The sequence below is a fragment of the Pseudorasbora parva genome, chromosome 14 (assembly GCF_024679245.1).
Source record: "Pseudorasbora parva isolate DD20220531a chromosome 14, ASM2467924v1, whole genome shotgun sequence".
In the NCBI taxonomy this organism is placed as follows: domain Eukaryota; kingdom Metazoa; phylum Chordata; class Actinopteri; order Cypriniformes; family Gobionidae; genus Pseudorasbora; species Pseudorasbora parva.
The window spans coordinates 17,594,254-17,610,592 of NC_090185.1; the positions used below are offsets into that span (position 1 = coordinate 17,594,254).

Sequence of the window (16,339 nt, forward strand, 5' to 3'; positions counted from 1 at the left end):
CTACACCCACATTCCCATCAGATTTCTCAAATTCTCTCTGGATAGAGATCCCAAACTCCACTAACAATCAAAAACATCAAATATTACAATGGTGTTGTTCAATAACGTCGCCCGTTTATGAACAAGCGAGCCTTTGACGGGGTTGTGAAGAGAATCTAGACAAGATCCAAGAAGAGTTCCTCCTCAGTATCTGACATCCAAGAGCCATGAAGAGAAATCAGGGTTCAGGTTCCCATGTCTCCTTTATCTCTGAAAAGTGCTGCCGCCCTTTACTTATTTTCACAATGTGTTGTCATGGAAATACAGAGGCATTTGATATATCAGATCTCGCTTTAATTAGAGGTTTTTGTCTGTGATATTCCAGCAAGTGGAATTTCATGAACAAATGCAGCAGGTAGAGTAACTCTCCTAATAAGAAATGCACATATTTTACTGTTTTAGGAAACACCCCTAAGAAAGAAATATCTGAGGAATCATTTTCCACTGGATTTATTATCATCTTGCCAAAAGCATGTGGAATAGACTGAAAACATTTATTAAACATGATCACTCGTTTTTGAAATGACACAGAAACTGCGATAGTGTTCACTCCATAGTTTTTGCTATGCAGTGCCAGGTAATGCAAAACATGCAAATCTTGGGATTTCTCTTCGTTTTCATAATCTATTGTGAAGTAAAAAGACGATTTGACTGTATAGGTTTGTTTCAATGTACCAGCGTGTAATAAGATACAGTTTTTGTAGTCTAACAACAGGGCGGTGCTCTAGAGTTGCGATGAACTTTGTTCGTCTTCCTGTTTGAGTCGTTTTCGCAGATGATCACCAATTGCAGCCAAAGGGTTGGTCTTGAAGGCGGGATTTTTCCTGGCTTCGTTGAAGTAAGATGCTTCGGTCTCGCTGGAATAAAAAAAGTAATACAAATATTTGATTCAAATTTGACCATTAATAACCTGTACACAATTAAAACGTGACAAATCCAAGATTCTATCTATCTATCTATCTATCTATCTATCTATCTATCTATCTATCTATCTATCTATCTATCTATCTATCTATCTATCTATCTATCTATCTATCTATCTATCCATCCATCCATCCATCCATCCATCCATCCATCCATCCATCCATCCATCCATCCATCCATCCATCCATCATCGTTAATTGTATTTAAATACTTACATTTTTTAAAATATAAATTAAACAATTTATAATAATACAATAGACACAAAATAATACATATATAAAACTAAAACTGATATTTATAATGTATATTTTTTACATTTTTACATTTACATTTATATATATGTATGTATGCAAAAAAAAATATTTAATAATTAAAAAACAAAGTCATGATATCCCTAAAATAGGCTGTAGACTGCAAAATATGTAATTTCATTCCTCTTTCTTGGTTGATTGATAAAATGTGACCTAGACATGTTCTTGACATGGTTGGTGTGATGTTCCCATTAACCACCACATGGTTTGAAGGTTAATAGTTTTTTAATATTTAAATCATTTACATTTTTTTTTATTGATTTATATTATTCAAACGTATAATACATTTACAATTAAAACAAATAGTTTAAATAATAGTACTTTAAATATTAAATAATTTGTATTTAAACAAAAGATATTATTTATTTAATATATATAAATAATGTTTGTAATAATTTATTGTTTTTTTATTAAGGTAATGTGCTTAATTGTCATGACAATAATTTAAAAATAAATAAATAAAAAATGGGGGGCAGAAAAATGTGATCTGGACTTGTTCTCGACAGGTTTTTTGATATCCCATTAACCACTAGTTTTTTTTTTTAATGATTCGGGTGCTTTATGATAGATGAAATACAATACTGATGTGAAATGAAGCCATTATCTTACAGCAGTTTTCGTTTCTGGGCTGGTTTCATCTTGCTGAAGTCTGTGGGTTCTGGTTTCTTCTTAACCAAACTGAAGCGAGAAAACAAAAGCAAACATTTGTGTTACATGCAGAACCATTTATATTTAGCATCATTAACTTACTAACAAAAAACAAGTCGGAAAAAACCCTGTTTGCTCAAATGTTTTATATACGGAGACTTAAAGGCATGTTAGAAGATGCGCTTTGAAGTTCTCCAGAGTACAGGCTTTCCTCACACAAGTGTTATTTATTTGAGTTACTCGTGCAAGACAAACCAAGACTTCACAACATACATCAAATGACTAACAGATAAAATGGCACAAACGCAAAAAACAGACAAATGTGTTTTGGATCAAAGCAATTACACAGAAAAGCTTCGGACTTTCGCACGCTCAGCCAAACGCCTGATTAATCTACAAAAACAGCAAGACTGCTGCCAACCCGTGGCGTGCTTTATATCTTAATAAACACATTTAGAGCCTGTGTTAGTGATATAAATATACTTTTTTTTTTTTTTTTTACTATAATCTGCTTATAGGAGATTGCCAAAAAATATCAGAGCCTGAAATGTTTTAAGTGCTGTTTAAGGTTTACATTTCAACACTTAACACCATAACACAAACGGATTATAAAAAGCCTACTATCCAACACAAAATACTTTTTATTTTACATTTAAGTTTACGCTTTCACACGTCACACTTTAAATAATCTTGATTACATGATTCCCACACCTGACCAATGTATTTTCATGACTTTTCCAGTTGTTTGTGATTACTGGATACAGCTTTAAAGGAACTGTATGTAAGAAATACATTTCAATGAATCATAAAATGGCCCTGATATGTCACTAGACATTAATAAATTATGTTAATTTCAAATACTTATATCACTGACAACAGTAGTCCGGGGCCAGGATATTGTCATTTAAAAGTTGTTGTTGCAGCCCTCAACTGATGTTGATGTTGACATGTTGTGTTTTGGCCTGAAGCTCCGCCCTCCACCTATCTACCAATCAGATCTGCTCTACTTACCACAGCTGCAGCTACAAACATTTCTGCTGGATCCTGCAGCTTATCTGGCAACCTCGAGTCAGGGGGGAGGGGATAGCGATTGCAGTACCAATTTTGGCCACAATCTTACATACACTTCCATTCAATTTTATTGGAAAAAAAAACAAAAAAAAAAAACAGACTGGGCCATCTGACCAATCAGAGCAGAGTGGACCAATCACAACAGACTGGGCCATCTGACCAATCAGAGCAGAGTAGACCAATCACAACAGACTGGGTCATCTGACCATTCAGAGCAAAGAATGCTTGCGGAAAGGTGGGGTTTTAAAGAGACTGAATCTTCAAACTAACCGTATCAGACTGTGAGAAAGAGGTGATGCTGCAGTGTATATTATGAGAAAATTAAAGTGTTTTTGACAATGGATGCATGTAAACCTGTATCGGGAGATCTCCAAGACAAAATTAGAAGCCTTAAAAATAGCATAATATGGGCACTTTAATAACACTATAAATATTGAGTAAATCAAAAAATGATTTTTTTACATTGCTTACAGAAAATGAATATAAATTTGGTTTGAATCCCATTCCAAGAGAAACAGGTGTTGAATGAAATCTGTTTGTACGATGTGTTGTTTAGAGGATATTAACGAGCTCTTACTCATGCCAATAAACATGCATATGCACAAATGATCAGAGGATATGCCAGCATACACATTATGTTTCTGTACAGAAACGAGACAAGCGAGTACTCACGCTTTATTTTTCCGGTGCGCTCTGGCGGAGGTTTTGAAAGATGGGAGGAGCTGGGAGAGTTCGGGAAGAGCGTCGGCCAGTGGCCTCATGTCGCCCACTACAGGCGTGGCCTTCCTCCGCACCTGGGCCACCTGCTGTTCACGGGCCAGTTTGATCGCACTGATCTCTACAGATGGTAAAGAGACGAACAAAATTCAGACCAAGACGGAACGGCAGGGCTTTTCTAACCACTCAGAGCAGTGGATGCAAATTCATTCAAATTCACACATGCTCTTTTTTTCCTGATCCTCCTCCTCTTACCATTCCTTATTCTCTAGCAAACAGCAAAAAGGAATAAAATAATTTAAAATAAAATGTATAAAATAAAATGACAAGTAATATATACACACAATGAGGAAAATAAGTGTTTGAACACCCTGCTATTTTGCAAGTTCTTCCATTTGGAAATCATGGAGAGGTCTGAAATTGTCATCATAGGTGCATGTCCACTGTGAGAGACATAATCTTAAAAAAAATTTAGAAATCACAACATATGATTTTTTAACAATTTATTTAGATTTCTAGGTGGGAGAGAACTTGCAAATTATCAGGCTGTTCAAAAACTTATTTTCCTTAAATCAATAAAATATCATTAAATAAAGGGCATAAAATAAAAGGCATAAACAATTCATATAAAATTAATATTATAAAAAAATAATTACAGGAAAGTTATTAAAAAACAAAAATGAAAAAGGGATATTAAAAAGTTATAAAATAAAAATCAACAAAAATAAAATATAAATTCATAAAATAAAACTGGCATAAAAGGAATTTAAAAAATATAAAAGCATGAAATTAACAAATAGACTATAAAAAGTGTATACATTAAAAAGTGATAAAATAAAAAGCATTTTAAAAGTGGAAAAGCAGAAAATAAATGAATACAAATAACAAAAAAAAGATACATACAAAAGTATCAAGTGAAAAAATGTAACACTAAAATATACATTTCTAAAATCAAAGGTATAAAATATTTTTTATTTACAATTAAAAGCAACGACAATAAAATACAAATTCATAAAATAAAATGGAGAAAATTATTATTATTTGAAAAAATTAATAAAATAAACGTAACATAAAAAATAAAACATTCAATTATACAATTAAACTAAATTAAGTTATAAAATAAAAGGCATAAAAATATGATTTCGAATATGAATATGAAATAAAAGGTATACAATTTTTTAAAGTAATTTAAACAATTACAATTTTTGCAAAACAACAAAAAGGCATATATATATATATATATATATATATATATATATATATATATATATATATATATATATATATATATATATATAAAAGTTAAACATAAGTCAAAATAAATATGGTAATTTATTTTATTACGGTAAATAATCAAATTAATAAATGCATTGTTTTTAAACAATGGTCTGAAATCACACCAATCACAGTAATGTTAGTGACATAATCTGACCAAATGTTGGTTTAAACTTTAAAGGGTCGATTCATTCTGGAAGGCCGATATCCAGTATGACTTCCTGTCCAGGTCATAGACAGAAATTAACCACCATAAGCTGTCCGTCTAAAACCAAAGCAAACCTCTGAGACAGAAAGCAGGACACATCAGGAGGTTCAGTCCAAAAATAACAAAGTGCATGTAGGGAAGGAAAAAAAACAGATGGAGAAGTGACAGAAGCTCGTCCTTTTTCAAATTCTTCATCTGACAAGAGGCCATTTTGAGGGTTTTCAATTGCCGTTAAGATCTACATCCCTGAATATACAGTAAGTGTTACTGTACACCCTTTTTTTAAACCGTGAAGGTCTTTGAGCTTTATGAATCCATCAACATCTTTACCCCCCTTTTTAATTTCCTGAAAATCCGACATGCAGTCTGAGGCTTGGGTTTCGGCTGGAGCCTTGAGCCCCATTAGATCCTAATTATAATCACCTCGGACGGAGCTTGAGTTACACGACGCATTGATCGGCCAGAACGATTACAGGCGTCAGAATCGGGGTGTGGCGTTAATGATCCTGCCATATCCATCTCTGAGGTTCCCGTCAGCCCGAGGGAGAATCGCAGACCAGCTCAGGATGAAAGAAATATCCTCATATATGAGCGTTTCGGGATTGTGTTCTCTGGACTTTTGAGGACATTTGCGGGAAAAGGTTCTAAGAAGAGAAGGTGGAAAAAAAACACTTACTGTTGAGCCATCTTTCCCTCCGCTCCTTCATTTTTTCTTTCTTCGACTGATGTTTCTTTTCCCCCGTGCCTGGAAAAAAAACTAAAAACATTTCCATATGGATCATTATTGATCAGTTCAATAACACGCATGACTGACCTTTGAAGATTCTATGTATTTAAGAATAAAAACTAAATTAAAAACACTTTTTGTTCTCAAAAGCGTACAAAGAAAAAGCTAAACAAAAAGCGCTTTATATTTAGTTTAGAATTTAGATTTGGTCAATAATTGTGATTATTGACCAAATCAAATGACTAATTTAGTAAGAAAAATTAATAATAAAATAAAAACGGCATAATATTAAGCCGTAATAGGTTACAAACTCAAATTATTACAATGGTATAAAATGCTAAATTATAAAAAATATATAAAACGCAATAAAATAATCTATATTATACCAAAATAGAAAGGCAAAAGGAAAAAATTATAAATAGAATAAAACAATAGAAAGGGATAAAAAAATGAGTTTATCAAAAAAAAGTTTAATCCAGTGTTATTATAGTATTTATTAAAATTTCCAATGAACTTTGTTTTTAGCTCTTATTTAAATTCTAAAAAAAGTTTTTGTAATTTAATTATATGATTTTTGTCATTATTATTATTCCTATTTAGCTTAAATTTATTTGTATTTCAAATAAAAAATTCCAATTAGATTGCAAAAGTTTCATTACTTTTTTATATTTTCAGTTCTTATTTTAATTTTAGATTAAGTTTTTGTAATTTTGTTACATGATTTTGTCGTTTTTAATTAGTTTAATTTCTATTTAGCTTAAATGTATTTTTATTTCAGTTTTTGTAATTTTTGTAACAAACTATTTTTTTGTATTTCAGTTAGTGATTTTTTTTTTTTTTTTAAGTTGAAAGTTTTCACCTAATAGTATTTAGATTTTATTTTACTTAAGCTTTAATTTGATGAAATAATTTAATCACTAAATTTGTTCAAACAAAAAAAGCAACACAAATGCACTTTGAATTTATTCTTTGAAGAGGGCTTTATACTTGGTGTGAATGCCGGTGTTTTGGCTCATTCTGGTTTTGTTTTGTCTGCAGAGACTGAACTCTGTGCACCTGTCAAAATACACCAGTGGGAGCCAATCAGTTAAGGATACGGCTGCTAACACAAAGGTTGCAGGTTCAGTTCCCAAACGAAATGATGCAGAAACTGCTTAGTTCACGCACATAATGTGAAACACAATATTCAACAGAAAAAGTAGGGTTGGAATAAAATGTGTTCTTTGTAGTCACACACTATTTTTTATAAGTCACTATTTTATTTTAATCTAATGTCCACATGTGAACATGTCCACATGTGTGCCTTGGCTGAGGGATTGTATATGGAATGGAAACTAAAGCATGTAGATTATAGTGGGATGTCTGTTGTTTTAACCGCATGTAACTTCCTGTTCCCGCATAGTGACGTCTTATCAGGGTGAGCATGTTGTGTATTTAACGATTGTACGGACCTCTGGGGGTCAGATGGAGAGTGACGTGGAATCTCTTTGTACCCTTTTGTGTATGTATCAGCTCAGCTCAATTACCATTTAACACAAGATGTACATTCTTCAATTTCAGAAAATGCACGTTATTAATCATTTAATATACTGCAACTGTTAGTATAATCAATAATAATGACTACTATTAATTTTGTGTTGTTATAAACTATTATAAACAGTTTATAAATTGTTATAAACTGTTAGCTGTTATAAATGAATTGTTATTAAAAAGCTGAAATCAAATTATATAATATAAATATTAGATGAAAATCTTGATAAATAAATTAGGTTAGAGTACTAAACTAAAATAAAGTTAAGCTAAATAGGGATATATATATATATATATATATATATATATATATATATATATATATATAAATATATATATATATATATATATATATATATATATATATATATATATATATATATATTTTTTTTTTTTTTTTTTTATTTAATGACAAAAGAAAAAAAATCACTAAATCGTAAACTAAAATAAAAAATTTAAATAAAATATATAAATAATATTAAAATAATCATATTTTTTCATTTGAAATAAAAATAAAAATCACAGGGTTATTAATTTAATATTATTATAATATATTCATATTATAAAATAAAAATGTCAAGATTTGTTCTTCACGTTCCCAAAATTCATTTTTGTGCATTTAATAATAATGTTAAAATTTGTATTAAACAACTGATGCATGGTAACTTACAGATGCGTAATTCTCTCAGAATTAATCATTTAGAGATAACTCCATATTATTAAATATGGAATCATAAAAACACCTGCAAAAACAGTTCAGAGTTGAGATCAGAGTTATTACTGTTAACTAAAGCAAAAATTATTCACAATAACTATTCATAATAGTTGTTAATATGAAATCAAATAAAATAAGCTTAAATATTAGATGAAAAATTTGAAAAATAAAATAAGTTTGAGTACTAAAATGACAAACAAAAGCAAAATAGGGATTATTAAAAATAATAAAAATTACACAATAACAAAATTACTGAAACAAACAGAAATTAATAAAATAATAATATATAAATGAATAAAATATTTATATATAATGTTAAATTAACACATATGCATCATAGGGTTATTAATTTAGTATTATTATTCATTATAACATTCTGATTGTTAGAATAATTAATAATTATTATTATTTTAAGTTAAAATAATGAATTCACTTGGCACTCTGAAATTATGTGTTGTGCAACATGCAAAAAACAACAACAAAAAAAACAGTTAAACTACAGTGATCGTTTTGTCCAAAAATAACACAAATGCATTAAACCTAGAGAGAAGCGCATGAAAATGAGTCGACCTCTGCGATTTCGGTCGCCCGGGGAGAAACTCAGCTCAACAAGCTTTTGGTTGCCGAGCAACATTCCGAGGAAAAGAGCGATATTTGCTCATCAAAAACGCCTTCACATCTCTGCAAAGGTCCGCTCACTGAGAGATGGAAGAAAAAAACAGCAGAGTCTGACAGGCTGAATGACCTGTGCTGACCTCTTTTGCCCTGCTGTGGACATTTATCATGGCTGTGAACAACAAAAGTCTTCAAAAACATTTCTTTTTGCTTAGTATCTTTCCACATTTTAATACCAAAGAGTGTTTTCATTGATTTCTCAGCCATGCAAAGCAAATTAACTTGTAATCTAATTGGAAGAATGTAGCCACATCCACAGCATTTCTGTGAATTTATGTCTGCTATTTTGTTTGTGTCAATCACTCGGAGGCGACTGGGTTGTTGTGTGTGTTTGTAAGAAAAATAGCATCTCAAATGTCCGTCATCTTCCTGTGAAGGAAAGCTGAAACTTTACAGATGGGATGCTGACTGTCTGCAGGAGACCCAAGAGAATAACACGAGAGTTACTTATTAATCATGAGCGATTACGTGTCATGTACACTTCAAAACAATTTCTCGCTCCGTTTTTAACAGCCCCTCAAAGCCTTATAAACACACAGAGACGTCTATGGTTTTTGTCTGTATATGGACATGGTGTGGCTGTGGATGAACGGTGCACAATCAGTTCTGTCCTCTGGAAAATAGTCTGGAGAGGAGAGGCGACTCGATAAGAGAGATAAACGCCATGTCCTACGACCCACATTTCCCCAGTAGCCCACAATCCAGACTGATGATCTCCGACAGAAAGGCCTACATGTAAGTCCAGACAAAAATGCCCTGGGCCGGCATCCTACAATGATATGATAAACAGAATATAAACGCTTGCTTTTACGCTAACACACTGGAGAAAAAGACAATGAGGCAACACTTAATATACTAAATTGAAAGAATATCTCTTATCTCTTCATCACGGCACCTTTAAGTGGGTGGGATATATTAGGCAGCAAGTGAACATTTTGTCATCAAAGTTGATGTGCTAGAAACAGTTAAAATGGGCAAGCGTAAGGATTTGAGCGAGTTTGACAAGGGACAAAGTGTAATGATCAGAGCATCTCCAAAAAACTGCAGCTCTTGTGTGGTGTTCCTGGTCTGCAGTGGTCAGTATCGATCGAAAGTGCTCCAAGGAAGGAACAGTGCTGAACCAGTGACAGCATCATGGGCGGCCAAGGCTCATTGATGCACATGGGGAGTGAAGGCTGGCCCGTGTGGTCCAATCAAGCAGATGAGCTACTGTAGCTCAAACTGCTCAATAAGTTAACGCTGGTTCTGATAGAAAGGTGTCAGAATACACAGTGGGTCCTGCCATCCACGTGGATGTTACTTATACACGTATCACCTACCTAAGCATTGTTGCAGACCATGTACACACTTTTAATAGAAACGGTATCCCCTGGTGGCTGTGGTCTCTTTCGTAAAGGATAATCCTATGCAAAAATTGTTCAGGAATGGTTTGAGGAGCACAAAAACGAGTTTGAGTTGTTGACTTGGCCTCCAAATTTCCCAGATCTCAATCCAATCACGCGTCTGTGGGATGAGCTGAACAGAAAAAGTCCAATTCATAGAGGCCCCACCTCTCAACTCACAGGACTTAAAGGATCTGCTGCTAAAATCTTCGTGTCAGATACCAAAGCACACCTTCAGGGGTTTAGTGGAGTCCATGCCTCGACGGGTCAGGGCTGTTTTGGCAGCAAAATGAGGACCAACACAAAATTAGGAAACTGATCATAATGTTATGCCTGATCAGTGTGTGTGCATATGTATGTATGTGTATATATCATACATACATACAATACATACACACACAATTTTATATAAAACATAAAATAATAAAATACTATCATATTAAATATTATCTTAGTTTCATGCATGCATGTATTCATATATATATATATATCTGTTTCTCATTGTTCTGCCTTTTTTGTTTAAATTAAAAACATTTTTAGTTTAAGTTTAAAGTATTATTCTATATCTATATCTATCTATCTATATATCTATTATAGCTGAAATAAGATCAGTGACTAGATAGTTCAGGACCCCATGTTGGTTTTTAGGTGCTGATTAACTTGTTTTATCCATATATAATAGAAAATTATTTTTACAGTTTTTTTCTTACAATAACTTAACAGGGTTGAAGAGAATGCTATGAACCTCTCCAGATGAGATTACATCAATTTTGATGATATCAAAAAAATATTATTTGAAATTCACTGAAATTATGTTGAACCAATTCATAACGCCAATTGTTAACTCTGCACAACTACCGGTATATAGAATATTCTTTCCATTTAACATTTGTTTGCCAATTTCCAGGCTCTGTCCGATCCACGAACAGTTTTCCACATTCAAATACTAGTGATACTAGTATTCAAATACCACATTCAAATACTTTTGAACCATTCAAAATCTTCACTAAACTGCTCTCAGATCAGAAAAACTCGATCCAACCATCAGCCACCACAGAAATAACAACAGTCGTGTTTTTCTGCTGTATCTGCCCGATAGGGATCTCCGTCCTGCGCTATCTCCCTCCACCACTCCTGAGGCAGGAAACCCAATCTCGCCTTTGCATCCGTCTGTTTGCCGCAAACGAGGGATAGGGAAAAAAATCCATCATTCCCACCACATCCATCCCAGAGAGAGCATCATGTTCAGAGAGCTGGCTGAAACGGACACCGCCAATTAGGAGCGGACAGAACAAGCGGCTGCCCTTTCCTGCCCCTCTGCATGTGCACTTCTCCTCTCCTCGCCCCGCAGCGCTGTGAGGTGGCAGGGCGTCAGGGGAGCTGAGCTGGAGGTGAAGGAGGTGAATTTCCGAGGTCAAGCCGAGACACTGATACCCCCAATTAAAGAGACGAAAGATCTCGTTCTGTCAAAGCAGTGCCACAGGCACATCGATTCTCTGTGTCAACCTCTCTCTAGTGCAGCCACGACTCTCAGAGAGAATTAGATCCTTCATCTACATATGAAGCATTTAAAAAGTCATGTATAACTCTCTCCCTATATATATATATATATATATATATATATATATATATATATATATATACCATTCATAATGATATATGTTTACCCAGGGTACATTAACACAACAACAATGTAGTAAAATGATTTTGAAAAGTTTCGTAAAGGCGACAACTTTGTCAAAACGATCTCCGTTCACACGGATCTGAAAATGACTAAAAACGCTGTATTATTCATGCCAGGCCAGTAGATGGCGATGTCACTGTGTAAAGGAAAACTAGGCGCCACTGAACCAAGTGGCAACCTCCCGCTATCTCTCTTGAAGCTAATATGGAAGTAATGTAAACTGCAATTCCTCAACTGGCCACTAGGGACAGACTCCAGAAGGGATCAGAATCTCATTGAGCCTCATGTTAAAATGCCCAACTTTACAGCAGAAAAAAAACATGTTTACAGCCTGGGACAAATTGTGGTTTTGGGTAATACGGCTAATTTTGACCTTCATGACAACTGTGAGGGGGTGAATTTTTTTATAACTCATTCGTTTACATTATATAACACCTTTAAGTTCTGCATAATTAAGGGCATGGTTATTTTGAGTGACAGGTGGATAGCCATTTATCTGCCGACTATATTCATTGCGTCACCTAAGCTTCGCCTACATCCCACCTTTTTGCCCATTTTCTGTTATCCGGGAGTGACACGCGATCATAGACAGTAAAAGAAATGGACAGAGCGACCCTATTGACGTCAACGGCGAAAAAATGAAGTCAACCTAGGGGCACTCACTTCCTGATGGCTGAGCGAACTGCGCAGGCTCAGACTGAGCTTGACGACGTAGATGTGACGTGAGCAACCTGTCTGACAGCTGTAAGTCTTCTAGTAGTTGTGGAAAGTGAAAGCTGAATCACGTTGTTTAAATATTTTCTCCCGTTGCTTTTGGCTCACTATGGGCTTCTCCCCATTCTTCCCCCTTGACTTTATCAGACTTTATGTCTCCACGTCCCCCCGACTGCCTCATAGACAGTAAAAGATTGCCTGCGAGCGTCTCCTCAGGTCTATACGGTAATTTCTCAACTGTGCAAAAGAGTCGCGTTGGTTATGATGCAATCGTTAGCCTATTTTTACAAAAACAGCTTCAACTGATAGTCTTGATAGTGTAAGATACAAGGTAATGGAGCCTTTTATGCATTGTTGTGTTTCTTTAGAAATAAACAATGGACAAATGGAGTCTTTAAACGTCTCAGATGTAAAGTTATTCACTGTCAAAGTGACTCAAAAATGAATGGGAGTCAATGGGATGCTAACAGCAGGTGATGGCTTGGTTAGCAATGGCAGCCCCTAGGGGTAGAACGCTTTCCGAGTGCTAGATTACCCCCTTGCACGCGATGACTTGCTCACAAGATGGCAACGCCCAGCTCGCCCCTACTTTAAGCTTCAGGGGTTCATTGGTGACATCACGGTCACTACGTCCATATTTTTTTATAGTCTATGCACCAAACACATATGCTGCGTCCCAATTCGCCTACTTATACTACGTCCTAAAAGTATGTACTCTTTTTGTGAAGTAAAAGCATATACTTTTGAGTGTGTAGCAGAAAAATATGCAAGCTTCGGGACATACTACTTCGCCATCTTTAACGGACTCGGTCGCTTAGTTACGAGTATCCCATCACCGTTTAACTGCCCTGTCAATCATCGTCAGATTCGTCACAGTTCAAATCCTCCACATTCAGTTTAATCTCCTACCGTATCGGAAAGAAATGTAGCCACACGTTGATCTGCCATTTGTGGCTATTAAATGCTGAGACTCTCCTCATGTGTTTGCAGTTTAAATATAATGATGCATTTAAAAGTTAATGGCCAAACGTCTCATTACAAAAGTTCACAATGCTGCTGCAGGTGAAATATAATGTGGACAACACTGAATAAATATATTTTTGTCAGGTTAAATATTGATAGTTGGTCACTCAAACCCCTTTATCTAAACTTCTCTACTTAACCGTTGGACTCGCACATCCGCCATGTTTGTAGTTTTTTAACACTTTTTATCCATGTTTGTAGTTCTAATCGAATCCTCGTCCAACTCGCAATGGGTTGTGGGCAATACCAGGCGTTAAGAGTGTGCGTCGATCTGTCCTTCGAATTCTGGCCGGGAATAGTAAACCATCCGGGTATGTTTGGAATACTCTTTTCAACATACTACGATTCGGGACATACTAATTCTATTTTCAAATACAATTTAGTATGAATAGTATGCGAATTGGGACGCAGGGATAATATGCATGCACACAACGTCACAGTTTTCACAAATCTGCATTTTTGTAGTTTACACAGAAATTATAATGGTATCATTTTTTTTTTTAAACTTGCACTTTGTGCAAGCTGTATGCCATGAACACGTTTTCAAAAGTTTGTGTTTTCCTGCCCCCAAAATGCATGAAGTTTTTACTTGAAAATTGTGTCTTGTAACAGCCCCTCAGTCTTCACCCTCACTAGTTGTCTTGATAAGAGAGAAACAGTGATTCGCTCACGTCAGTGCATTGATGCAGGAGCACTGTGATCTTCATGCATGAGTTATTTATACTGCAGACAGCCAGGAATAGAACAGAACCTCAATACTCACACACAGCTGACATTTATACAGAGGGAATCAAAGTGTGGTGAAAAACACTCTCGCTTTCATCTAATGACAATAAGCCTTTATTAAACCGCTCCAAACTTTACTGCTTGGTTCTTAGTTCTAAGGTTCGAACTAACAACTTTTCAATTAACAGCCTGGATCTTTAACCCCAACGCTCCACCACCCCCTGCTTTCCTTTTTTGCATGAAGCAAATCTTTGTTCTTTGATTTCAAACATCCAATCTTCCATATATATTACAGATTTTTTCAAATACATTTCCAAATTAGAATGTACATGAATCCAAAAATGTGCCACTGTCTGCCATCTTGTGGCCAAAAGCATTTTGCCAAAAAGATTATGCATTTAAATATTATTTTTTAAATATTACAATTACAATATAATTACATTTTTAAAATATATCAAATTTGTATATTATAATAGTAAAACTTAAATGAATCATATGTATTAATAATTAGCACTTATTTAAAAAAGAACTTGGCAAAAATTCACAATTAAAATATTATAATAGAAAACATGGAATTAATTAATATGTATTAATATTAAATAATTTAAATATTTTGTTGAAATATTTACATATTTAAAACAGAAAATGTGCGATAAAAACAATATATAAAAAGTATACTTTTTAGAATATGTATTAAAAACTTTTAATATTAAGTTGAAATTCTGACATATTTTAAAGAAAATTTTGGCAAAAAAATATAATAGTAAAAATACAATTAATATTAAATTATTTATATTTTCAAAATCATAAAACTGCCTACTCAGATTTAAATGTGAAAAATATTAAATATGTATCCTATTTAAATTATACAGTCTAATATACGTGTTATATATGAATTACAATTAAATACTTTAAATATTCAGTTAAATGTGTGCCCAAAAAATACTCACCTTTCTGTTCTCCTGCAGACTGTTTGCTTACAACCACATTTGATGGTTCATCAACCTTCAGAGTTTGAACTAAAGACTCGGGGGAGATTTTAGTTCCAGCAAAAACTCCGGTGGGAAAACTGAAAGCCTAAGTTACATGGAAAACACATGAACTGAATGATCTCATTTAGAAGAACTGGTCGTCTGAGGAGAACTTACATGTGGAATACAGTGTCACTGGCATGATGTTATTTAATAGCATATGACAATAGAATTAAACAGACAAATGGCCATACCTTTGAGCTGTTGCTTATACTACTGTCAGATATGGTAGTTTTGGTCTGTCGTGAATCTGTTTTTGTGAGTTGAATGGATTGAATCGGTATCTTCTCTAGATTTCCCAGCATGGATCTGTTTTCATGCTCATTTTCCAGCTTTACGGCGCCGTGATGAAGCTTCTGTCGGATACGTTTAATTTTCCCCACCATTCTTATTCAGTATATGTGATTTCAATATGTGTATATACAACGCTTAAACGTAAAGAAAACGTCCCGCACGTGTTTAAAAGGGACAATTTGTTTGGTGTTACAGTTAATGTTGTCCGGGTACAAATTAAACGGAAGACAAGTTCCGTCAAAAGTCCTCAGGTCGTCATGGAGGACACTATACTTTAAAATGTTCAGGTATTGTTTCCCAGCAAACCAACCTTAAACTAAGGGCGTTTTCACACCTGAAAGTCCGCACTAAGGTCCGAACCAAAGTTCGTGTTTGGACATTTGGTTCGTTTTGGTTTGCTTTCACATTGCAGTTATGTCAGCGCACCAAAGAACTTTACATGACGCACTGGCGTCCTGTCGTCATCATCTATGTGGGCTGCATCTTAACATTGATTGGTTTGTTAGCGGACGTGCGTCTGACGTCAGTGTGTTGTCAATTCAGCGGCTAACTTTTGACAAGAATGAACAGCAGACGCATCGTTGCCAATACTGTTAATATTATGGCATTACTATCTGCAGCACCAACTATACTCGAGGCAAATTC

At 34.3% G+C, this 16,339-nt stretch overlaps 1 protein-coding gene across 2 annotated transcripts; it reads right to left on the bottom strand.

Moving 5' to 3' along the window:
- Positions 1–473: 473 nt before the first annotated feature.
- slx9 (SLX9 ribosome biogenesis factor) lies at positions 474–15,916 on the bottom strand. Of its 2 annotated transcripts, none has more exons than XM_067415730.1 (6): positions 15,595–15,916; positions 15,320–15,446; positions 5,870–5,938; positions 3,666–3,831; positions 1,884–1,952; positions 474–896 (listed from the first exon to the last, which is right to left on the bottom strand). In XM_067415730.1, the coding sequence occupies exons 1-6, from the start codon at positions 15,784–15,786 to the stop codon at positions 764–766; spliced, it is 756 nt and encodes a 251-aa protein (XP_067271831.1). In that variant the 5' UTR covers positions 15,787–15,916; the 3' UTR covers positions 474–763. The 2 variants fall into 2 exon arrangements, with proteins under 2 accessions (XP_067271831.1, XP_067271830.1); XM_067415729.1 differs by having other exon boundaries at positions 5,870–5,950.
- Between the last annotated feature and the right edge of the window lie 423 nt (positions 15,917–16,339).